General features: G+C 47.7%; 1 protein-coding gene across 8 annotated transcripts in view; it reads right to left on the bottom strand.

Moving 5' to 3' along the window:
- Positions 1–26,713, bottom strand: part of PPP2R5C (protein phosphatase 2 regulatory subunit B'gamma) — a 123,637-nt gene that overhangs the window by 70,641 nt on the left and 26,283 nt on the right. The window contains exon 1 of one of the 8 annotated variants that reach the window (XM_038545750.1): positions 24,281–24,485. The exons of 6 other annotated variants lie outside the window; for them this stretch is intronic. In XM_038545750.1, coding sequence (XP_038401678.1) covers positions 24,281–24,374 — 94 coding nt within the window. In that variant the 5' untranslated portion in view covers positions 24,375–24,485. Of the gene's footprint in view, positions 1–24,280; positions 24,486–26,713 lie in introns of those variants that run through there. One more of the 8 variants, XM_038545752.1, reaches the window with a different exon arrangement.

The following is a 26,713-nucleotide window of genomic DNA, read 5'->3' as shown; positions in this document are numbered from 1 at the left end:
CCTGCATGAGCCTGCTTCTCCCTCTGCTTGTGTCTCTGTCTCTCTCTGTGTCTCTCATGCATAGATAAATAAAATCTTTAAAAAAAAAAACAAAAAAAAATTATGGAAATGATCTTAAATTTTGGTCACCTAGAAAAATGTGTGCAATACCTCAGCTAGATATTTAGCATTGAGATATAGTTAAATAAATTTATTCAGATTAAAAAGCATTTTGGAAAAAAAAAAAAAAACTATCTTCGGTACTTGAGATAAAAATTTCCAAAATAACAAAATGACCCATTTGCAATAACAACTGACCAATGTCACAAACACTAGCTACGAGGGTGTGCGTGACCTAGGTGCTCTGATGCTGGTCTCATGGCTGGCAGGTCTGGAGCGCAGGAAAGATAAGGGCAGGGGAGCCCCCGCCCACTGCCACGGTTGGGCTTGCATGCCTGTGCTCTCTGCAGCAGCTGCATGGCAGGGGACTCCCAGCCCGCAGCTCTCTGCCCACAGTTCAGGCAACACCCTGTGGGCTCTGCAGCCTCAAACGCATAGAGCATGTCAGTTGCTTTTTTGCTGGAAGTCTCAGCTTCTTATTTTTGCTCTAGGATTGAAGAATCTCCTTAAACATGTTGAGAATCTAATCTCCCCACTGTATCTTGTCTTACTTTCTATATTATTTTCACTTTTGATCGTTTTAAGGAACACGGACAGCTCACCACTCCTGAGTACTTACTATGTGCTAGGTATCCCTCTAACTCCTCCAAGCCCTCGGATGCTCGTAGCACCACACCAAGGGGCTGCTATTCTTCCTGCGACATGAACAAGAGGTCAAAGGGACAGGCTGGTGTCTGAGCCAGGGCAGTGTGGTTTCAGAGTCTCTCGACGGCCTCCGGGAAACAAGCAGCTCCCTGGCAAGGGGACAGTTCTGGCCTCCACACTGGCACTGTCTAGCTGGCCAGCAGCCCTTCCAAACCTCCCAGGGTGGTCGCCTGCACGCTGCTTACCCCGTCCAGGGAGCAGCATGGCCTCATAGCCCCTGCTCCAGATAAAGCCTGTGTCTGTGGCCCCAGGAGACTTCAGAAACCTTAAAAAAATATCCTAAGGACTTAGAGCTCCTCGATGAAAAAAAAGATCTGTGAATTAAAATCACTGGTGCCTAGTACACGTAACTCTGACGTGGGCCAAATTCCCCATGAGCCGGTAGCATGGAGGAGAAGGTGGGATGGTTAAAGGAACCCTTTACACAAACTTAAATGGGATTTTGCCTTAGCTCCAAGTCTGACTTGGTAACATTACTACCCACCCAAATCCAAATCCTCAATTCTTCCTTCCCTTGAATACTCAGCAGACTGCAAAATGTGCCCCAAGCTGGACGCCAGGGTGAAGTTCGGACGGTTCAGGTCCGTGGTGTAATTCACCTACAAGCTCTCGGCCCATGTCCAGACCCCGGGCTCTTCCCCAGCCCCGCTGTCCCCCGGCCCCCTTGGCCATGAACATGGTCACCTGCTGCATCTTCCAGACAGTCTTCCTTGGAAGGCCTAGGCCAAGGGACTGTGCTCTCTGTGCTGGAAGGTACGGTCTTCCCAGGCTACCAGCCAGGCTGGAGTCAAAAGACAGGGGCTGCATTTTTTTCCTTACTGTGCATGTGCTTTGAATGCACGCCTAAAAGTAAAATGTTTCTCCAGGAATCTGGCAAGAAAGGAAAGCAAAACAGAAGATCTTGCCAGACCTACCCGTTCTCTGAGGCTTTCTTTGTCATGTGCTCACAGGCAAGCTGAAGTTAAGAAAGTGAATCTCCAAGATTTCAGGACTTTTTCTCAGAGCTTTTTGGCAGCTGTCTTGGGAGAGGAAAGGGTGGTAGCAGTCAATTATAGGGCTAATTTCTGGTTTGCCCAGTGTGTAATGCAGATTCACTCCTCTAACCCCATCCAGATTGCCGATAAGAACACGGTGGTATCTTAACGCACAAATTCTTTGTACAAATGCCCCCAAGCAACCTGACCGCCCTCGAGCATTAAGCTCGCATTATGGGACCCCACAATTTTACGAGGCTCACAGCTAGGACTGGCAGCGGGCCTCTGAGGTTTCACCTACGAGACGCCGAGTCTGGGAAGAGAGTTCTCCCCTGGAACAGTCGCCTGAGCTGGACAGGAAAACACCTCTTCAGACTCTGTCAGTTACGGGTGGGCCCTGGGGTGTCAGCAGCGACTCTCAGGTGCCCAAGCCAAGGGCCACTTACTGTCGTGATCTTTCCACACCTCCTGTTTTGGGGGGAAGACTGTTTCTCATCTTGACCGAAAAGACCACTTGGTCCTGAAACGGGCCTCAGTAGCTCCAGGGCCAGGTGCACAGGCCGCTGCTGCTCGGGCTCTCAGGGGACCCTTCACATGTGCTGCAAGCACCCGGCCGGGCCACAGTTGGGCAACCAGAGGAAGAGGCCATCCTCAATCTTTGGATTCAGCGAGGACGGGAAGTCAAAACCAAAAGCACTCCCGGTCATACTGGAGTGAAATTCAAAACAAAACCGTATTTATAGTACTTTGATGTTTTAGCGTATTTACAAACATCACGCTGTCCGATTCTTAGAACCATCTCACGAGAAAATTCTATGTTGGAACAGTTAACAGACTTGACGGTTAACAGAGATGGAACTCCAACTCCGGTCCTTTTACTTGCTCTCACTGTGTGCTTTCTAGAAGAAACCGAATGCACGTAAGGGACATAAGGGAGGGCTCTCTGGGGCTAGATGATCGGAGCCAGGAACCAGAAGGGTGGGCTACCCGGGAGGTAGCTCCTGAAGAATTATCAAACCCGTAATTGAATTAATCCTTTCGGGGCACTCTGTCATCCGCACACAGTCTAGAACTCTCCCAGCTGACCTGCTGTGACCCTATCTTCCTAAAACATCTGCTCCGGTGAGAACAAGCGGGCTGACTCCGAACCACCAGAGGTGAGAGCTGTTCTAGAGCGGGAGCTCACCTCCTTGCTCACGCGGATGAACACCCCAACTCCGGCCAGTAGTAGTGGCGCCTGCTGGCCCCTCCAGCAGCCACAGATGCTGCTCAGGCTGTGGGTTTTGGTGACACCTGGGACGCACTCCCAGGCAGCTCGGGCCACGAATAAATATCCTGACCCGAGGACGACGCTTTGGCCACATCAAAGCTTTTGTCCTGAACGCTGAGGCTACCATCAATCAATTTTCACCAACTGGAATCTGGATTTGCAAACATGGGGAGGAGCCAGCAGATTTAATCATCATTCCTCGGACGTGTCTGATGCCACTTTGCTCCAGACTCGGTGCCAAGTCCTCTCACCCCTCCTGTCACTGAATGCCCACAATGTTTCGTGAGGGAGATTTATTATTCCCATTTTGCAAATGAAGAAACGGTTACTCAGCAGGTTACGTAACTCGCTGGAGCCACACCACTGAGCAAAAGTTGAGACACGCAGAGCAGTTATCTGCGAAGGAGGGCACCGGGGGGGGCTGTGACGGCGGAGGCTGGGAGGCGGCAGGGAGGCCGGGGTCAGGGTGGAGGCCACCCTCCAGCCTCCATGGGCCAGCTCCACCGTGCTCACTGCGCTGGGAGCCAAACAGAAGACACGGGGGAGCGCGTTGTTGGAATGAACTCGGAGGGGGCCCACTCACTCACAGACGCCTTCTGGATCTTGCCACATCTGCGCAGAATTATGCTATTACCTGGTGTTTTTCTTTAAACAGACATAATTTTGACTGAGCTCTGTCCTCGGCAATAATAACCCAAGAAATCATGGATTTGACATGCTAATTATATATTTTTATACTTGTTAATGTATAATCATTTAAATGATGTCCCACGCTGCATCACTTGGATCATCTCTTGTGCCACCAGCAGCGTGGACCTACCACACTTGGGAGGAATCGGGACTGCCCCACAACAGAAAGGAGAGAACAAAATGAGAGCTCCCCCACCCTTTTGCCTTATTTATGGATTTCTAAGTTGATGCTTATCACTCCACAAAGTGCAGGCTTTGAGGCCTCCACCTACTGTCCTGAGTAGGGGGCAAGAAGGTCATCCTAGCTCACTGTCACTGCTGCATGGAGACCAGATGGACACCACCTCCCAGCCTCCACGGACCCCCTGCCGGTCTCTGGTTCTACAACCAGAAACTCCTTAGGACCCCGTGAAGAGCCTCTCCATCCACCCCAGCTACCAAGTAGTCATTTTTTTTTTTTTTAATTTTTAAGATTTATTTGTGAGAGAGAGCATGCACACATGTGCTTGTGCAAGACCACACCCACGGGGGAGGTGGAGACGTGGGGAGGGGTAGAAGGGGAGAGAGACAGGCTCTCAAGCAGGCTCTGTGCTGAGCACGGAGCCTGACATAGGGCTCGATTTCACAACCCTGAGATCATGACCTGAGCCGAAACCAAGAGTCAGATGTTCAACTGACTGAGCCACTCAGGTGTCCCCCAAGTAGCTACTTCTTTTTAAGGTTTGCCTCAAATTTCTGTCATAATACCGCTGCCAGGGATCCCTGGGTGGCTCAGTGGTTTAGCGCCTGCCTTCGGCCCAGGGCGTGATCCCGGGGTCTGGGATTGAGTCCCACATCAGGCTCCCTGCATGCAGCCTGCTTCTCCCTCTGCTTGTGTCTCTGCCTCTCTCTCTGTGTGTCTCTCATGAATAAATAAATAAAATCTTAAAAAAAAATACTGCTTCAAAAATAAGACTGCTTTTGGACAAATTAAGCTCAACTTTAGCCAGTGTAAGCATCTAGCTAAATCTCCTTATTTTGGGAATGTACCACTGTCTGGAGGACTGTTCCATCTAATAAACGGACAGGAAGGGAAACATCTTCCTGGGTACACTTGCAATGGTTTTAGTATCATGAACCAAAAGGCAGCTTAAAAAGAGGCTATGCCCATCAGTCATATAAGTTTCCTGAAACCATGTTCCACAACTCCACTCAGAAGCGGAACTGGCCCTCCACAGTGGCTTCTAGTCCCTTTTTTCCCTTTAATAGACTGTTGCATATTTTCTAATACTTTAGGCCACATCACATTCTTTTTTAGAGGTAGCCAAAATATAAATAACACCCCCCAAAATATGCAAGCACATCTCATATACATTGAGACATCATAGATACCAAGAAGAGGAACCCTCTTTCATTAGTGGTTAAACAAATGAACACCACCACACCACACCTCTCTTGCCCAGAGCTGAGCGAGGCTTACTTCCTGCACGTGTGCACGGCGCCGTATTTGCACATGGATTGCTGGCCTTTACACTCTTCACCGGTGTGTAGCAGGTATGGACACAGGACTGCTGAGAGGCGTGTGTCAGATGAACACGCCAACGGTGAGACAGCCATGCACCCAACCGCTGCACCCCATTACCGCCACCCCTGCCAGTTCCTCAAATCCACCCCCCCCCGCCCTGTGCAGTCTGCTCTGCCGAAACCCCCCACACCCCCAAACCCGTCCTCATGACTGCTCAGCGGCTCTCCCTCCCCTCACCCAATGGCACCTGTGGCTTGAGTGTCACTGTCATGTGAGTTTCCATCCCAGGGACTTCTGTTTTCTTCCCACCTTCCTTCACCGGCTTCCTTATCTTTGTGACCCTGCTTTATAGTTATAGGCTTGCATTTTCCACCTACACCTGTGAACACAAGCATCGGATACAACCGCTAATACCCTGACCCAACTCAGCAGAAATCGGGTTTCTTTTCAATAGAGTAATGCCATTAGGTCCTGTTTTGACTACGTGCCTTTGCTAGGTATTGGCTGGGACCCACGCTCAGAGCACGAACAAAACTGCCAGGTCCCTCCCCAAGGGAGACCCTGCGTGGGCCCATTTTCTCTGCTCTGGGCCAGCCCTTGGCTGTCGTCGGCCACCAAGTGGGACCAAATCAGGTCAGAGCTTTCAAAGCCACACTGAGGCTCTGTTTAGTCCTGGGGTAGATCATCCCTTGTGAGTGCCATCCCTGCTCCCGTGTCGGGAGAGCCGCGTGTGGCTCATCAATCCCATGTAGCTGCCAGGGATAACGGGGAGTGGTGGTGGTGGTGGCGGCGGTGGTTCATGGGAATAAAAGTTTACAGGGGTGGCAAGATGCCAATGGATGGATTTGGAAACCTGCTCTCCTGTGGACTGGCGGGTACTGAGCCCTGGGCAGGGCGGGAGAACACCTGGGCACATTTAGAGATTCCACTTCGGTTGTCCTCTGGGTCAGAAAGCTAAACAACAGGAGCTTCTGCATCGACGACAGGCTGAAGGCAGGTGCTTGCTTGACGCACACGGCACTCACAGCTTCTGAGGCCCCGACAGGAGTAAACGGGTCCCGTTTCTGCTCCAGCATCCCAGGCAGGAGGGCCCAGCGTTTAGCTCCCAGCTGGGTGGGGGCTAAACACAAGCACTTCTCGAGAACTTTCCCTTGTTGTCACAGTGGGCACAAAGCCAGTGCTGGGTTTCTAGGAGCACCATGTCAATACTGCAAACAAGGAAATGATGGAGACAGAGCCCCGCAGACAAGTGCAATCTGAAGGCGCCTCCAACGGTGCCGGGGGTGGGGGTGAGGGTGAGGAACCGCCATGCGGAGCTGTGGTCCCTTCCAACCCCCTGCAGGACCCCAGTGCCCCACCTGGCCCTCTGCCACCAGGGGCGATGTGTGGAAACCCATCGAAACGTCAACGAAGCACAAACATTCACAGATGGAGTGAGTCAAAGTTCAGTGGAAAAACCATCTTCCTTGAGAAGTTCCAATTAAATGGAATATTAAAAGAGATCTGTTCTAAGTAAAGCATAATCCATACTTTAACAGAGGTTAAGGTGACAAGCTTTCTTTCAGGAAACTAAGAAATCTGGACAGTAGTGAGTGTTCAGGTCGCCCTAGATCCTCAAGGGCAGCCAGGGCCCTAGCCCAGCATTTCTGGAAGCAGCAAGAAGAGAGTCTTAAAAAAATACTGTACTCAGAATTCATAAGAATTCTTGCTCCCTTAAAAATAATGTAGGGCCTTTCCTTTCCTGGTCCCTTCTTTTTGGGGGTGGGGGTGAGGAGGCCAAATCCCATGTTCCCCCCCTTCCAGGGTTTATAGGACAGAAGTCAACCGGCTGCCTTTAGCATGGTGGCTGGCATCCCAGTCAACACTAGGAACACAGCCACTGAAAGGAGCAATACGAAAAACTTTATTTGGATTTTTCCAGGAGGTGATTTTAAAACTTTGGCTTTCCAGGGTGAAAGGCTGCAAGAAGTTGGGGAAGATGTTTCTGAGGTGAGCATATAGAGTACCTTCGAGTCTGGGTGCAGGGTTAGAACAAACCTTTCTGCTGTCCCAGAGCAGAAAGTCTGTCCACCTGTCAGCTCTGGATGATGACACGTGGAAGCACGAAAGCACAGCACACGGCGCGGGGGAGGGTGTGGCCCACACTCACCTGGATTCACGTAACCCCCTCCTGCCCTCCGGCTTCCTACATAATGACACCAGTGAGTGGAGTGGGCTTTTAGAAATTGGAGGGATCCCTGGGTGGCGCAGCAGTTTAGCGCCTGCCTTTGGCCCAGGGCACAATCCTGGAGACCCGGGATCAAATCCCACGTCAGGCTCCCGGTGCATGGAGTCTGCTTCTCCCTCTGCCTATGTCTCTGCCTCTCTCTCTCTGTGTGACTATCATAAATAAATAAAAATTAAAAAAAAAAAAAAGAAATTGGAGGTTCAGTTACAGGACATCCAACCAGCCATTTTAAAGTGCACAACTACCCTCAGCAGCATAAGGTGTGCTCACAACGACGTGCAGCCACCCTTTCCCCGTTCCCACACCTTTTCACCCCTTGCAGTAATCGCGCCTCACTCCCTGCCCTCCGCCCCTGGCAACCTCTAATCTGCTTCCGGCCTCTATGAATTTGCCTAGACCAGATGTTTCATATAAAAGAAATATTCTTAAAATGAGCATTTAAGTTACATGAATTGCCTAATATTACGTGGTAATCCCAAATGTAAACAAGGTAAAAATCTGATATTTGTGGCTTAAAATGATGCTCTGGAGTTAGGATTTCACAAACTAGTAAAATTTCACAAAGAATCTTCATGATAGACGTTGGTTTACCACCCTGACAAAGAAGAACGTTAAAAAAAAAAAAATTCCCAACAGAAAAGATATTTTAATAGCACAGAGGACAAATCTTAGAATGAAGGAGAGTCCTGTAAATTGAAAAGATGTAGCCTTATAAAAAAACAACATTACATCACCTTGGTTTTTGCCTTGGACAGGTGAGAGCCTTGGGAGAGAGGGGCACAGGCTTTTGGGAATGACTGATCCTGGGCCACTATCCTGGGTGCATGTGAATGCAGCTAAACTACGTATGCATGCTCCCTGGCCCAAGGGAGGTCCCCCACAAAGACAGCCTGGGGAATGAGGTGGATTTCTTCCTCTAAGAAGGAATCTTTTTGACGGTGAAGAATGATAAGATCTAAATCTAGCTCAAGAATCAAGAAGGACGGTAGCTTTGCAAAATACATCAATATACTGTAAATCAGGGAATGCCACTTCACCCAGTGTGGACGGATGCCAGCCTGCGGTCTGGAGAGGTTACATAGCACGCAGCCAAAGCAACAACCTTTACAAATAAATACCAGAGCTCTGACAGGCAGGTTCTCCCCAACTTGGCCTTTTAAACTGGGGTATGCAACCTGGGGGGTGCGTAAAGCCACAGGATAAACATGACACACTTCCTGGAGTATCGGTTTGACAATGCAGTTAAATCGTGCTAAACGCTTTCACATTAACTCTAATGATAATGAAATAGAATACAAAATTCCAAGCTTTTTAGGATAAAACCTGAGACTTTGGGGGTTCTTCAAGGACTGAGTCATGAGTCAGGCCAAGGCCCCAGACTCTGCTAAGAGTGGGCTTTCCTGGCTCAGAGTCAGAGGAGCCGCCAGGGAGAGTGTGGACGGGGCTATCCTGATCTGACCGACTCCAGGCCAGACGGGGCTGCAGAGAGGCCAGGAGGGCGAACAAACTGGTTCTAATATTTACATGGAAACACGGGACCCTGAATACAAAACAATTTTGAAAAAGAAGAACAAAGCTGGAGGACTCCCACTTCCTGATTTTAAAACTTCTGACAGAGCTACAGTAATCAAGGCGGCAGACATATAGACCAACGGAAACAGCAGAGAGTCCAGAAATAAACCCTCACATTACGGTCCATTGATTTTTAACAAGCATGCCAGTCCATTTGATGGGGGGAAAGGATGGTCTTTTCAACAAATGGTGCTAGGAAAATTGGATGCCACTTGCAAAAGAAAGAGGTTGGACCTCACCTAATACCACGTACAAAAATTAACTCAAAATGGATCAAAGACCAACTATGATTACAACACCCTTCGAAGAAAACATAGGAGCAAATCTTTGGATTAGGTGGTGGTTTCTTAGATCTTAGCACCAAAACCACAAGTAGCAAAAGACACATCAGATAAACTGGACTTCGCCCAAATTAGAAACTCCTGAGCTGGAAATGAGATCATCAAGAAAGTGAAAAGATGACCTACAGACTGGCAGTAAATATTTGCAAACTCCAGCCATGATAAGGGACCGCTGTCTGGGTCCAGGTCCACAAAGACTGTGCGGTGACAAAGTCATGACTGTCACTTCCACCTGTATCTTTCAGGCCCCTCAGCATGTCACCAATGCTGGGTCAGCTCCTCTTCAATCTTCATGCTTCCCACCTCACTGGTTCCCCCGGGATTCCTGGCAGAGGCGTCCCCTTCTCCCCTCTGGTGCCACCAGGTAAACCAAAGCCATCGTGCCCTACCGTCCCCAGGTTCCTTCTCAAATTCCCCTCCCTCCCTAGAACCTTCTGAAAGCCCTATGTGCTGAAGAGGACCCCGAACATCTGGGTTTCAGCAGATCTGGTTTTGATAGCCTTATCATTTCACACGTAAGAAAGGAACAGGGCTGACCGCACAGTGACAGGGTCTGAAATAGAGCAAAACCAGTTCACTCACCTAATGAGACGCAATAACCAACCAGCGTGACAGACCATGAGCGAGCCCCTGGCTGGAAGGCTAGGGGATGACTGACCTGCCCAATCCACCTGCACCCTCGTGCTCTGCTGTCTTCACAAATAGGGGTGCACACTGCAACAGGCCAGGCAAGGGTGAGAGTGTCCCCCCCGGGAAAAGCACCAGCAGAGTTCAGTTCTGGCCAAGGCACAACACAAATCCGTGATTTTGGCTTTCCAGTGAGCGGACTCAATGCATAGCAGTAACTTCAAAGGCACAGAAAAATGCAGCCCCAGTATCTGAGAAGGTCAGGCATCAGTATAAAGCCTCCACTTTTAATGCTATGCCCGTTCTTAATTTTTTGAGTAGGTAATACGTTCACATGGCTTGAATACACACACAAACACACACTCATGGTGAAAACCCTCAGATTTCCTCACCAAAGGTATCGCTTTTAGTTTGTCTGCCCTTTGAGCTTCCCTACGGAACCCCAGGAATGCACCCTGAGGCCTCCCTCCCTCCCCCATGGGCTGACAAGAGTGTCCCCCATGGGCTGACAAGAGTGTCCCGCCTTTCCCCTCGATCCCTCTGACGCTCTCCACTAACCAGTCCACAGAGAGATGCTATTTGATAGAAGCCCTCTTCTCATATTTCTCTCACCACATAGCCATACCCCATATCCCAACATACTCTCTAGCATGTCAACTAATCCCCCGGCCCCCAGCAGCGTCTGGGGGCCACCGATGGGCTTACCAGGTGTTACTTCTCCTGGGGGGGCCCTGCCCTGCCCACTAGGCCTGCTTACCCTCCTGCATGCCTGACTGAAGCAGGTGTAGACAAGCACCCCCAGCACCCTGTATACTGCCAAGCACCCAAGGCGTGATTTCTAAATATTTGCCAAAGGAATGAAACACAGTTTTAGATGGACATGAGGCAGGAGGTCAAGAGGAAATTTTGTTGTTCTTTCTGTGTTAGGTATACTCCATAAAGGTTTCCTCCCTTCTGAAATGAACTCCTTTCACTAACAATTTTTAGTCTTAATTTTAACCCCCTTCGGTGTACCGAAGGATGTAGGGCGGCCACACTGCTTGTATCAACAAGAGCACACATACAGAGTACTTGAAAGCCAAGAATGAGGAAGGAAACATTTGCAGAGCTTTATGAAAATGAGGAACTTGAGTTCATAGACTGTTTTTCTACTACAACATAAACATCCCCTCGGTTGTATACATCATCAAGAAAGAGTTGTCTTTACTACTGTTTCCCCTTGGACAAATGCCTATACTATACCAAGTTTTCAGATAAAATAGGCAGGCCTCTCCCTATCTAGACCCTCATACTATATATACTATTATTAATAGGACAATAGATGCAATTTCATACTAAATTGTAAGAATTACTCAAGAGGAATCTTCACCAGTAGTAAGTTTATGTTCAGCACTGAAATCACTTCTGTTGCCTTTGTTGAAAATGCAACCTCACATTTGAGTGTCTCAGGATGTGTGAGGTCCTTAAACCAAGTGGAAAATAGTCAATCCGAGTTTCTCCGGTAGGAGCTTTGGGCTGGGCTGAGAGCAAGTGAGCCCAGTGTGAGGCTCCCCTGAGTTCAAGTTCACGTAGACCCACAACCTCCCAAGGTACAGCCCGACATTCAGGGCTCAGAATCTGTGTCTCCTTTCTAGATGATGCCCTAAGCTCAACCACGCTGGCTTCCGCAGCCCTGCACTCTACACACATCACGATAAAAAAAAAAAAAACTGAGAGCAGAAAGTACCGTGTAGATGGATCTCGGTGACAGAGGAACCTGTAAGAGCCGCCCTGGTGCGCATTCGGAGAGGTACGAGAGAGGCCAGAACGGTGAGTCAGAAAACCCCAGTGCTCATCTGGTCTGTCACCAACTCCTTGTGGGACCTCAGGCCAGGCGGTGAACCTTTCTACTTTGGTTTCCACGGCTGTAAAGGTGGGCCTAATAATACCTCTTTGCTGCCTCGTAGGAGAGAAGATGGTTAATGAACACATGCAAGGAGCTTTGAAGATGAAAAAGTTTCCTGGGTGCTAATGACAAACAATAACAGTCTACGTGTCCTCCTCCGGTGCCCACTCTGCAGCAGCTGGCAGTCCCGGCCTGCTCCTACTAAACTGGTGTCCTTAAACCATTTTTTTCTCACAGCTCCACAGCTCTGAAAAGCCCCGGAAGAAATGGATGACGGTAATGCTTAGGGTACCAGATGACATACGCAGGCAGCAGCCGCCAGACCTGCACCAGGTCCTGCGCTGTCCTGCCTCAGGTCTGCACACTCCTCATTGGCATAAATATTTCCATGGGCATGAGTTTCAGTTTCTTTGGGTGGGTGCCACAGTGAAGGCTATCAACTGGCTGAGATGTCCCTTGTTTTTCTGCCAAAGAATGTTTGCCTGAACATGCTCCTTAAACTTCCCTTTGTCATTATTGTTTTTAATATTCACAAGTGAAGTCTGGCGTGGAAAATTATTGGGGGGAGGGGTGGAATGGGAGGCTCCAAGTGTAGCTTATATTTCACTCAAAAGGAGGCTCTCCTTTTTTTCAGATAGAGAAAAGGCTCAAACAGGCAAATGATCAAGCCTATATACTAAAATAACAAGATTGTCGACTGAACTGGTTTTATAAGCTGATATCAGGCTTTAAATAAACATGCGTTCATGCACACAGGCACTCAAACACACCCTCCCCATCAAAAGGTATTTTTCCAACCTCCGTAGGCAGGGCAATCTATGTTTGTGTAATTGAATACACAAAATTACAACTGAAATCAAAATTAAATGCACAAAAATTTTCAGGATTAATATTTTGATATATGTTCACATGTAACTGATGCACAAAATTCAGAGGTAAAAAAAAATACAGGATTCAAGCTCCTGGTATTGCATTGTTTGAATTAGCAAAGTCAACCCAAAGGAAGTGTGAGGAGCCTTGGGAGGTCAGTTTGTGAAGGCCTCCTCTGGAAAACAAAGGACAGAAAACAAAGGACAGAAAGGAGTGCTTTAGGGGAGAAAGGGGCAGGGACTCCGAGGAAAGAATTTCAGGGCAGCCCAAATTTAACGTGGCTGAAAGTACAAATTTCAGTTAACCTTTAAGATGAACATCTTTTCAATGTAATTTTATTCATTACTGACTTTATTGCAGAGAGGAAAAGTGTCTGGATTTATCAGACTTTTAAAAAACCCTTACTCACTGGACAGTCACTGAAGTTTTCGAAGGCAAAGCATTTCTGCTAAGAATAAAGAAAAGGGAGGAAATTGCTCATTCTCTTGACAAGCTTTTGTCCTCAGAGATACCAGATGAACAGAAATGGAAGCACCTTTAAAATCCTTGAAAATAAGTAATTTAATCACATGCATATCTTCCTATCTGCTTACCTACCTACCTGCCTATTTTTAAGTGATCTCTATACCCAACACGGGGGCTCGAACTCAGGACCCTGAGATCAAGAGCTGCATCGCTCCCCTGACTGAACCAGCCAGGCCCCCTTCTCATGCATCTTTAAGGCATTTGCAGATTCAGGAAGGTATAGAAACTTGGGCAAGGACCCCAACAAGTGACTGGATCTGAGAGCTCTGGGTTCTGGTAGGAAGAGGCGGGCCACTAACATAACAAGACCTCAATGTTTCCAACCTCTACTGAAATATTTTAAGAGCAAACACAGAAGGGTCGGCAATGCTTTCTATAGGAAAATGTCTCCTCAGGACCAGGTCTCGAGCAGGGAAAAACAAAAACCCACATTTCTGGCAGCCTGGTGTAGCAGAAGTGGCCTAAGTTCTAGGCAGACGGTGCGAGGTTTCTTCTGGCCTTGCACTCACTGTTTAGTCAGGTGCACTCGGGGGATGGTTTCTAATGCCTGTAAAACAAGCCCAGAGCTTTTCTATCCTGCCAGGCTGTGGGCGTTGAGTGTCTGTGACGGCCCCTGGGACAGTCCCAGGCATGTGGTAGATGCTTCACGGGGTGTTCCTCCCAGAGGCCCACCTGGGCCAATAGTTTAAACCCAATTAGCAGAAGGATGTCTGAGATCGCACTAGAATTTATGCAATATATGTATATAAGGTACAATACACAGGATGATATAATGTAACAGTGTCACTCCAGGACATCAAAACACCATAGACAGCGACCAAATACTAAAAACCCATAAAACATTTACGTTTCTAAAACTGCTCTTGTGTCAATCTTTTTCTTAACCAAAACAAAAAATTCATACTTTCTGTGAATAACTACATTATGTACGTGAACATGAGTGCACGTCTGGAATGAGACACAGTGAACCCAAACAACTTACTTTGAGGCGACATGAAAGGAAGGAGGCTGACTGGGGGGGATAAAGCCAGAGAGATTTTCAGATTTGTAAATAAAACAAAATTTTAAAGTTTTCACATATGGATTTTTTTTTTTAAAGATTAAAAAAAGATACAAGGAAGCAGACTATGGTGGAAGGGGAATTCTGTGTCCTGGGGTTACTTTACCACCTGCGGTGCAGGCGTTGAGCTCAATTACCCAGTGCCTATGGCCTGGGAGACCTGTTCACAACATTAGGTGGCTGACTTTAATTTGGATTTTTTTGGGAGGTGGGGGAGAGAAAAAAATACAGAGTCCTGGTAAAAATAGGGCCAAGGTCACATCCAGCCCAAGGTAGAAAGATTTCCTAGGCCAGTGGCTTCCATTTTTTTTTTTTTTTTTTTTTTTTTTTTTTTTTTTTTTTTGGTGTTAGGACCCATGTACGTTCTATAAAGTCCAGAGGGCCCTAGAGAGCTTGGATTATGTGGGTTACATCTACTGATATTGACCAGGTGTTTTTTAAAAAAAAAAATATATATATACACACACACACACACGTTAAGTGTGTGTGAGAGAGAGAGAGAGAGAGAAAGGAGGGGAAGGGGCAGAGGGAGAAGAAGAGAGCATCTTCAGCAGGCTCCACACCCACCACAGAGCCTGATGTGGGGCTTGATCTCATGACCCTGAGATCATGACCTGAGCTGAAACCGAGAGTCAGACACTTGACCAACTGAGCCATCTGGGTGCCCTGAGAATGTTTAAAATATTTACGAATTCATTTAAAGCAATAAGAATAGGCTCATTTTGTGTGAATTTAAATATTATGAAAACAACCTCTCTCCCAAATTAGCAAAAAAACCTGTTTTACATTTCTTTGTCTCTCTTAATGTCTGACTTAACAGGACAGAAAGGAGTTGCATTTCTGCTTCTGTATTCTATTTGTTTGATGTGCTGTTTTGGTTGAAGTATGTGTGTGGGGGGGAGGAGCCCACCCTCACACAGATATGTTTATTTGAAGAACAGAGGCATTTTGATGACTTTCTCAAAAAATTGTGGTTATTCCTCTTTGAGTCTCTGCTAACATTCAACAAATAGTAGTTTCTCAAAAATTACTTGCAATACAGAACCTAAAACTATAGTGATGGACATTTTACATCCAAACCCCATGGTATGTCCTACATTTGAATGTCTCTTCTGCCTACATGCGTTGGTAGCATCATTTCTTGCTTGCTTGAACGTACTGGTGTGTGGGGTCATGCAGACCCGTCACGGACACATCAAGAAGCTCCATTTGTTAATATTACCAGGACCATCAGCATGAGGAGCTGTCAAGCTCACGTTGGCAGATACAATTTTCCCAAAATTCTAATTTTTGCTTGCAATCTTGGATTTTATCATGGGCAAGAATCAGCGTCACTGCTGTTTCCTTTGAATTGACTGATTAGCTTCATTACTTCTCAAGACCGTTTGTCTGTCTTTTGTTCTTTGAAGTAAGAATGTTGAGCCTGAAAAGTGGCTAGTTCAGCTTGTAACTCATATAACTGTATAGTTTTCCTCAAGACAAGCCCCCCTGCCCCAATGCTCCGGCATGCCAGAGGGCTCCACGGTCCATCACAGGCATCAAGATGGGTGGCAGGGATTGAAACTTCGTAAAACTAACCATGTCAAGCTTCATCAAGGACATTCCGAGGTCAGGCTGGTGGGCACACAATAAAACACAACCCACAGCCTAGCTCTGTGGAAGGAGCACTTTTACCCACCATGGCTACACCATGACAGAGGCACGAGGCCTTGGCATTCTTGTGAAGACCGTTTGGGCCTTGTAAATCCCTTGAAAGCATTTCTGGGACTCCAGGGGCCCCTGGAACCACACCTGTGAACCCTGCCCTGCCCAGAGACCGAGCACCTTCACACCTTCAGATTTCTGAAAACAGTCATCAGATGGGTCTACTCCATGAAGGTGAGAAAACCAAACTGTTGACAAAGCAAACCCACATGCATGCACATGCCCTCCCCATCTCCTCCTCCTCGAGGCCTACCATGAACGAGGGAACCCGCAATGCGGAAGAACTGGGCTTGTTCCCTCCAGTGAAACATAACTATTCTCATAACTTTAAGTCAGAAGACTGAAATTAGAACCCATCGCTCCTGAATGAAACAACCAGCAGACAAAAATCCTCAAGTAGTACAAAAGTTCACGTGCATCAGTGACAAAGGAGAGCATGAAGAACCCCATAGCCAGTGTTAAAACAGCTCAAGCTCTACTGTAAACGCCACAGCATTAACACAACAGTAAGATCTAAGGTTATCTTTGAGATCCCTCTGAGTTCAAATACTATTGCAAATAAGAAATCCCAGCAAGGGGTGCCTGGGTGGCTCCCATGGGTAAGCATCCGACTCTTGGGCTCTGGGCTCAGCTCAGGTCATAATCTTGGGGTCCTGGGATGGAGCCTGGCATCAGGCTCCGGGCTCAGTAGGGAGCTCTGCCCCTCCCCCCACCTGCTTTCAAATAAATATATCTTTAAAAAAATCTCAACACAAAAAAGGAATTCAGAGGAATTCAATGTAATGGGATTTGACAACAAGACTGTAAACTTTCAGAAGTCAAATTTCTAGAGCATCAGAAGCCTCACCTGCATTTAAACACAACTAAAGGGGAATGACAAGGGAAGTCACCCTGTTTGGGACTAATCACATATCATGTACCTTTGACTCTGAAAATAACATTCTTCCAGAACATTACTGAAAGACCTTTTTCGGGCACCTGGGTGGCTCAGTCAGCACGCTGCTCAGCGGTGAGCCTGCTTCTCCCTCTGTCCCTCTGTCCCCCACCCCAACTGGTGTGTGCTCTCTCTCCTCTCTCTCTCTCTCTCCCTTTCTCGCAAAAATAAATAAAACAAAAAAAAAAAAAGAGAAAGACCTTTTTCGAAAGTGTTATTAACAAGGGTGGGGAGGGAGGGATGCAAGCAGGCGCTGACCTCCTGTTTAGTGGAGCAGACTGGACCCAAGGGAGCTGCAGGATGAGCACAGGGACCAGCGAGGCCGGGAGGTGGTGCCTGTGACCGGCTTACTAGGTACTTTTACACAGTCTGTAAGTGGGACGCGGTACATGCATACTCCAGGATTATTGATGACGCTAATTTCTTCAGGCTGGTGAAAAGGCAAGCCAACTGGGAGATGAGAAAAGGCTAGCTAAGTGGGGGAGGGAGAGAGAAACAGATACGCTTCAAGATGAACCAACAACCAAGTAATACAGCGGAAGGGGAAAAAAAGTGTGGTTAAGATGCTGGGCTCTGAAGTCTATCTAGAAAAGGGGTGACAACTTGTGGGGAGCCTCGCAAGGCTCCAGGCACCATTTTAACACTTTATCTGCATGGGTTCCTCTTACCCTCATAAAACCCAGGGAGGCAGGGCATCGCATTCCCATTTCCAGGCACAGAGTGAGTCAGCCTGCCCAGGACGGCTCCGCCAGCCAGCGCCGGGGTGCGGGGTGGGGAGCCCGGGGCACCCGCCTCTCGTGTTCAGAGGGAACCCTGGTTTTCTCTGCGTGTGTGCCTTAAAGGCTGTTATGCTTTAAAAGACCAATAAAAATGCCAATAAACGTCCAAAAAGGTGTACACCCCCAAAACACCGTCTGGTAGGATGGTGCTGCTGTCTGTGCAGCCGCAGGCCTCGACGCTGCCCCGCCCGGGAGGCCGATCCCTCACCCGATGAGTCCACCAACGGCCACGGATTTGTCAACTGGCATAAAGGTTAAAAGGAGGAAAAGCCGGAACTTGAACATAAAGACCACTGCTCACTGTTTAGGAAACAATTTCTGAATAATTACACCTCCTCTGTGCATTTTCCCTAAAGCTGAACATCGTAAGGATACCTCGTAACACTATGGAAAAGTTTATGCCTCCACAGAAGCTTTATACCTGCTTCCCTAGATTCAACAGTTGTTCGTATTTTAGCGTACTTGCTTTACGGAGTTTTTCTGTGTATTATTTCAAGAAAGCTACAGAGCTCATCACACTGCACGCCTCAATAATCCCACCTCCAGTCCCCAAGGAGGAGGACAGTCCCTACAACAGGACCACACCTTTACTGCGCCCAAAACTAATTCCGCAGCATTCCATGTCATTCTGCACTCGACCTTCTCCGACTGTGCCCAAAATGTCCTCTATAGGTTTTTGTTTTTATTTTTTTAGAACAAAGATCTGATATATATTCATTTGTTGTATTTGTAACGTCTCTCTCTCTCTCTTTAACAGAAGGGCTTTTGATTTATGGACAACTTAAGGACCCAAACCAAAACCAGACTTCACCCGCTATCTATAGTTCTCTGTCCTCATGGGCTCCGGTCAGTGTCCTTCCAAGATTAAAAGACTTTCCTTTAAGTACATTATGAGAGAAAACCGATCACCCCATTTTTGAGTTCATGGCATCTCCACATCCTTGGTGGGACTATCTCCATCTGGTAGGGAAGAGGTTTCCTCCGAAGCCAGGCCCAGCAGAGAGTGGTTACCTGTGTCCACTTTTTAAATCAGGTACCTTGTACAGCTTCTCATGAGCCTGACAAGTACTATCTGATCAAGTAATTAGCTAAAAAACACACCAAATAAACACCATCTGGATGATCCTTCAGAGAAACAGCTTTTTATTTTCAACCCGCCAACACTGAGTGCTTTCACACTTGGGATGATGCTAGAGGTCATGGGAAATATCCAGCTGGCCGTGCCCTTCCTCAGGATACTTATGATCCGTGGAGGAGGCAAGAAAAAGAAGCTCACAATCAACACCTGGCAGACTAGGTGGTGAATCAGGACAGCAGGGAGGGGGATGATCACACTGAGTGGACGAGCGCCATGCAGCAAGCTCTCACGTGGACCTGAGATGAGCTCTGAACTCCAGACACTCGAATATATTACGCTGGGGAAAACAGTAACAATCAGCAGGCGCATGTGATGTGGAAGCTTCATGATTATCTCTCAACACCTGGATGTGGGGCAGAGGGGAGAGCATGATCTGAGACTCTGATTCCTTCATTCTCTGTGGCCCGGGCCTTGCACTCTCCATAAATGCTGCCTCCCCTCCTAGGACGGCCACTAGCAGCAGCTTGGGGACATGTAGCTGGCACCAGGGGCAGGCCCCCCCCCCCCCCCCACTCGGCCTTACAGGCTGGCGACCTTGGGGACGGGAGACACTGGCATGTGTCCTGCTCACCTCCCAGGCAGGAATGCTGGCAGGAACCAGTCCGTGTTCTCGAAGAGCGCCACTCTGCAACTGTATCTGACATATGGAACCAGAAGCCAGATGAGGAGGAGGATGTACCCCAACCACTCAGCCCGTGAGGAGTCTGTCCTCTTCCAAGGCTTAAAAACACACACCCTTTTCTTGACTGTCAACCTCATGTCTTTTTCTCCCATTCTTCCTATTTTAGTGAGAGAATTTTGGGAGTTTAGCTTTTGCTGTAAGGCAAGAGTCACGGTCAGAAAACTCTTAGGAGATGTTACACCCAAGTTCAAGGGAAGACTAATTAAGAAAAGGTGTGCAGACTTGATGCAAACACCCCCACCCCAAGGGAGCTGCGTTACTTTGGTTACCTTCCCCGCACCCTGGGGAGTACGCAAGAAACATCTTTACATACAGGATCACTACAGGTAAGCTTTAAAGGTGTAGTTCTAAAAAGCTGCTTCAGAGAGAAGCACAGGTGCACAAAACAGATGTCTGTGAAGTAAAACTCCTGAGCTGACCGGATGCGCAGTGCAGAGAGGTTCACCGTCTGAGCTTTTGGGAGGTCTTTTATCTTTGGTCGCCACTGAAACGTCTGGGGAGTGTGGGGCTGCTGGGTACCGTCCTCACTGTGTTTGCTGTCATCCCGTCACACGCGAGTGTCCGATGTCTGGCCGGCCACCTGCATGGTGCAGCCGTGCTGGCTAAGCCACGGGATTGAGCTGGACTTCCTCGCTGCCTCTGGCACATTTTACTTGTGAGAAAACAAACTCTTCTGCAGTCAGACCTCAATGTCCCAGGAAAAATGGGTTTCCACGTAAGGGATAACTGGCTCCTGAGCTCCCCACCTGGCCACGGCTGTGTCTCAGTCCTTCAAAGCCAGACTCCTCAACCGAGGGAGTTTACCAACAACTAGAACAAGATGCAAGTAGTTAACTCTCCTGAGGCCAGAGTAACGCAGCTGGAGAAGGGTCAAGAGCTCTCTCTCCTCTTACCATTAACAGCTTTTTGGCTTGGCTATTCTCGCCTTAAACCTGATTCTGGAAGTAACACGTTTTACTACACGAAAACCCACAGAATGGTCAAAACTCACGGAACGGTCAAGAATGGGGGGGTCGGCAAACTGGGTCCCAAGGGCCAAATCTGGCTTGCCACCTGTTTTTGTAAATAAAGCTTTCCTGGAACACAGGCATGCCTATTCACTTACTTACTGCCTATGCCTGCTTTCACGGTCAAAAAGATTTATTTACAGGCACACCTCATTTTATTGCGCCTCGCAGATACTGAGTTTTTAAACTGAAGGTTGGTGGCACCCTTGTGTTAGGCAGGTCTAGGGGGCACCATTTTTCCAACAGCATTTTGCTCACTTTGTGTCTCTGTGGCCTAGTTTTAGAGATTCTCGCAGAATGCCAAACTTTCTCATTATTATTATAAGTGTTGTGGTGATCTGTGATCACAGCCTTCTGGGAGCTCGGACAATGGTTAGCATTGCTTTAGCAATGAAGTATTTTTAAATTAAGGTATGTACATTGGTTTTTTTCCTGCCGTGGTGCCACCGGACACTTAATGGACCAGGGCAGGGTGTAAACATAACTTTTATAGGCACTGGGAAACCAAAAACTTCATTAGATTTGATTTAATGTGACACTAGCTTTCCTGCAGTGGTCTGGAACAGAACCTGCAACGTCTCCAAGGTTCGCTTGTACTATCCAGCCCTTTTTGGAAAAAGTGTCGATCCCAGGCTAGAGCTGTGCTGCCAAGTACAGGAGCCACTAGACACAAGTGTCTATTTAAAGTTGAAGTAACTATAATGAAATAAACCCAAAAATCCAGTTTCTGAGTCGCACGAGCCGCATTTTAAGTGCTCCACAGTCACACGCGACAGGGACCCCCGCAGTGGCCAGCAGAGAGAACACTGCCACCAACACAGGCAGTTCTCTTGGATGGCACTAGGGGATCAGGATTTAAGTCATCGAGCTAAATTTACAGCCTTTCAGTTCAGGTGACGTTCTCTCCTACAGACAGAAAAGTTTATATAAATTTCAATTTCAACCTTATGTTCCTCTCACACTTGAACTTTTTTTTTTTTATAAGCTAATTCACTGTATAAATTGCAAACTTTAGATTATTTAATAGGAGATAACTATCCAGCCAGCTGGGACCTACTGATCAGTTTAGAGATGTACGGATGTTTTTGTTTACTCGACTGTGCCACCCTGCTGGGGGCTGTAGACCCCCAAGGCTGGGCCACAGTGCTGGCTTGCTGCATGTCCTGAGTTGAGGACCTGCTTCGCACGGTGTGGCAGGGAACTGACAAATTTTTGTAAAATAAATGAAGAAATGAGCCCTGGGCACAGAACTGTCACACACAAGAGGCCAATGAAACAGATGAAAGTTGATAAGGTGCTGGGAAAAACCGCAAGTATAATCCTGTGACAAAAGGTTCTACAAACTGCCAAAATTTCTATTTAAAAATAAGTTGGTTTATTTTATTATTATTTTTTAAAGATGCCAAAGGAAACAACACAACTGCCTGGCCTCTGGATTCTGGCCTGACCACGTGTGGGCTGTGTGACCTTGGAAGGTCATTTACCCTTCAGTGTGGAAGACCCCTCCTCCCTAAATGGGAACCTCAGTGCACCGGCAGAGGGGGTGGCCCTCAGTGTCGCCCCCTCCTGGACGCCGCCTCTCCCCAGCAGCAGCGCATCAGTCCCTGTTACCCTGCACCTGGGCATCTGCGCATCAGCCCACCTGCCCAGAGTTAGCGCTCGTGTGTCCCTCCAGCACCAGGACCCCTGGGTAGTGGTGCTGCTGGTGGTGGGTCTCTCTGCAAAATCCTGGGCTCTGGGGTGGGGCTGTGCTTCTCAGTCACGGATACTGACCCTCAGCACTGGACACGCACGCAGGACAGCGGCTGATGGGATGTTTAATCGGTCAGGACTCTGAAAACCAGTATGAGCAAAACAAATCTTGCCAAACTGCACACTAACATGCTTGCTCTAAAAACTAGTGAGGAGTAAACAAAGAGTTTTTCAGGTTTTGAAATTAAAAATTACTCCCCCGTTGGAATGAAAAGTTACCGTTTGGTCCCTACAAGTTACCCGGCCTCTTAAAAACTTGTCTCTTTCAGGTTAGTACACTCCACTACTTTTTCCCTCCACGGTTCGATAGCAAGCAACCAATGGCTCAACCAAAGGCAAAAAATCCAACCTGGCTATAATAAAGTCTTGGTTTAAACAAACAAACAAAAAAATCAGCGTGCTATAATAGGTCATAAAGCCAAATGATTCCACTTCAGAATAAAGTTAGTTCAAAAAATGGCTAGTACCATCACTAATAAAATCAGAAAAAAAAACCTCACAAAAATCTTTTATAAGATACCTTAAAACTGTAAAAAAGTATTTTACATGTAATAAAGTTATCTTATTACTAACTCGTCAGTATTTAAGAACAAACTCAAACCTAAACACGATTACATTTTATTTTTACCCGTTTGGTTCCTGCCATTAAAATATCTGCATGCTGTCTGTGGTCACCACGGGCTCCTTCCTGGACACACGCTATAAAATGATGAATGCGTAGCCCAACCTACAAGTTGCTCGCTGTGGGTATTAATTTTCACCAGCTTTATTAAAGAGGGTTTGGAGAGAAAAGCAACACCCATTTTCTTCCAACAGATTGAGTATCCGTACGGTTTATCTTCCCTGGATACACCCTACGATCTGAAAAATCTTGTCCGGCATTTTAGTCACACGGACTATTAGTCACCTAGAGATGCTGCCCCCACCCTTCCTTAACACGGGTCCTCAGAGGAGATTCTGACAGTGACAACTGTTTTGTCAGGGCGGAGCTGTGACATTACACATTTTAAAGTGATCTGATAAAGCTTAACATCCATTTTCCTGTCTCTCTCGATTGTGAACAAAAATTTTTTTATATAACACAGGTTTCAAAATACCAACTCAGAGCAAGTATACTACTACCCTGGGATGCACACTTTAATATAATTATTATTTAAAAATTATTATTAATCACGCCGGTAATTGTGTTTTTCAGCTACATCTTGAGCCCAAATCTCGTATAAACTACAAGAAGCGAGATGTATGTGCACACTGGGAACTTGTTGCCATTTTAAGATTTAAAGTCAAGTGTCAACGCAGAGCCTACCGAAATGCAAAATATTTCCCACTAGTCCACGAACCCGCTAACGTCTGAGAAATCGTGACCCACAATAGATTTCTATCTCGCGAAGCTTGAGCCTATTTCTCTTGGAGGCTCCGCAGCAGGGATGCAAACGATCCTTTGAAAAAGCAAGTTCTCTTCCGGATTATTTCTGCATATTTGCTGACGGCGATCCATCTTTATTACAGAGACGTGCCCCCGATGAAACGTTTGCAGCGTCGAGCGGCACAGATGCAACAGAAACTCCGCGGACGGACAACTTGGCCAGGCGCTGCCGCCCGCCTCTCCTTCCCACCTCCACCCAATACCTTCCCCGGGCAGTGACTTCACATCCTTTGACATCAGCACGGCTCGGAAAGGGGGATGGGAGAGCGAGCAGAAAGCAGAAAAACCAGCTTTGAACTATGCGTGCAAGGCCTCTCTCAAGACTCCGATCGTGCGAGGCGTTCGGGGGAGGCCGGACCGCGGTGACACAGCCCCCCTCCCGCGGCCGGGTCTGCAGCGCCGGGAAGGCTCGGCCGCGGGGACTTCCTGGCCCTCTCCTCGGAGGCACAATAGCCATTTATTAACTAACCACGGAAGGTTCCGATTCAGCGAAACGCACAATAACTTACCTCGAATATGGAGAAGGGCCACGGGCTGGAAAGGCCCGTTGGAGTTCGCCGCGTCCACCACCATCCTGCTGCCCGCTTTATTACATGTCCACATCTAGACTCCAGCGGGAAAGGCAATGTACTCCTTAAGGCAAGAAACCAGCCTCCATTTTAGTTTAAAAAAAAAGACAAACTGAAGCTCTCTGCAGCTGGAGGGAACTGGCTGCCCCGTGATGTCAGCAGGCACGGGGCTCGCTGATTGGCCGGAAGCTGCAACTTAAAATGACACTAAAAAAACTGCAAATGGAGAGAGCGCCCTGCTCGGCTGTCAGTGTGCGCGGCTCCCGGCCCCGGGCTCCCGGCTCTCGCCTCCCGCGGGCTCCGCTCCCCGCCAACTTGCAGCCCGAGAGCCCATCTCCGAGGTGCGGGGTTGAGGCTGGGGACCCCCCCTCCCCAACCCCTGCTCCGCCGGACCCGGAGCGGCCGGTGGCGCGAGCCGCAGGACCTCCAGCGCCGGCGCCCCGGGCCGGCCCCCCAAAGTCAGGGGCGCCTCCTTCCCGCCAGCTGCCCCCGGCTCCAGGTGCTCCCACATCCCGAGTGGAGCTAGCACGCGGGCAACCTGGGCTCGTGCTGTTTAAGCAAAGGGCTGCTGTTCAAACATTATGCAATCCCAGATCGCCACTGTGGACTCGAGCTCAGCCCCTCCTGTTGCCGAGTTATGAGCTGATCCTCAAATGCCAGCTTTTCTCGAGATCTAGGGTTTTCATTGGGAAAACTTAGTTAAAAAATTACACGGGGCACGAAAGCTTCCTTAAGGTGAATACCTAGAAAGCGCTACAGATTAAAGGCAGTTAAAAGAGAGCCACAAAATGAGATGGCCGTGTTCATTTTTGTATCTCAAAGACGTCAACACATTACATACTTTCAAGTTTTTAGAAATTTTAAGTACGTTTAAAATCTCTAAGCTAAAAAAGGTTATTTCCCTTATTTTTATGGGGCTAGTTGTAAAAGCTATTACTTCAGATCTTTGTTTCTTGCCCTCAAGAAGAGTTCGTGTAAAAAGCTATTATGAGAAAGACACTTCTGGAGTATGAAGAGGGGATCAAAGAGGTGATCCCCTAACAAAAAGAAGCATCAAATAAACTACAGGAAAAGTCCTCTGGCAGATACAACTGTAAACAAAGTCCTCACTTCTTGACACACACGACTAAGTCTGTCCAAAAACCCATCTCTTTTCACGCGGTCTCATACAACTCCTTTGTGTGAACAAGAACGCAAAAGCCCCCTGAGTCCCAAACCTCATTCACAATAGTAAGCAGCACCCGACGTGCACGTGAGGTTAGCAGTTACACCTGTGGGCTGGCTCAGCGTACATTTCCAGGAATGACTGAACCACTACAATGGCTCAGTAAGGCCCCCCCACCGGCAAGAAGGTAGTTTTTCCAATATGCATCAATACCGATCACGAGAATAAATAAGTAAAAGCCAACTAAATCCCACCCCGGCCTCCCTCTTTCACAGAGCTGAAGGATGCTGCTGGCTTCTAGAACTGGCCACGCAATTATCTACAACAGGCAATGGGACCAGTCCTGTGGACACTTGGCCTGTACACACACTTGGCCTCACCCCTGCCTGGCTCCTCTGCTAGTCCAACAAAAACTGCCTGTGCTTTCAGTCAGATAATGTTCAGTTTGGATTTCAGTTCTGGCTGTTGACCCTCTGGTTTTGTCAGATGGAGGAGAGGACGGCTCCCCTAGGATCACCACCACCTTCTCATTCAGAGACTGATGCCAGATGAACTCAGAAGGGTCTGCAATTAGGAACGAGGGGGCTTGGTTAAGGGGTCTGGGGCAGATGCTTCCCGCAGATCTGTACTTTAAAAAGACAGTCTCTTTCTATCTCTCATAAATAAATAAAATCCTTAAAAAAAAAAAAAAAAAAAGGGATCCCTGGGTGGCTCAGCGGTTTGGTGCCTGGCTTCAGCCCAGGGTGTGATCCTGGAGACCTGCGATCGAGTCCCGTGTAGGGCTCCCTGCATGGTGCCTGCTTCTCCCTCTGCCTGTGTCTCTGCCTTGTGCACACTCTCTTTTTCTAATAAATAAATAAAATCTTAAAAAAATAAAAAGACAGAGACCTGCCCTCAAATAATTTGATATATCATACAGGATGAGAATGGGTAATGCGCCTGTCCCAAGACTGTGCTGATGATCTAAAATGAAGAAATGAGGGGGAAAGACTCCTAAAATCTTTCCATAAAATATACAGATTAGAAGTCAACGAACAAGTGAAGACATTCCTTGATGTATTTTTCCTAATGATCTCAGATCAAAGGATCTAAACTTTATTAGTGATTTCCCTCTATGCTCTTTTGAAGCCTTGTCCATATAAAGTGATTCTTTAAAGAACTCAAGTTCTGTGCTCTGGAAATCAGTCATGAAACACATCCTAAATATA

Source organism: Canis lupus, chromosome 8 (genome assembly GCF_011100685.1).
Source record: "Canis lupus familiaris isolate Mischka breed German Shepherd chromosome 8, alternate assembly UU_Cfam_GSD_1.0, whole genome shotgun sequence".
NCBI lineage: Eukaryota > Metazoa > Chordata > Mammalia > Carnivora > Canidae > Canis > Canis lupus.
The sequence above is the reverse complement of the archived record's forward strand: the minus strand, read 5'-3'. Positions and strand labels throughout refer to the sequence as shown.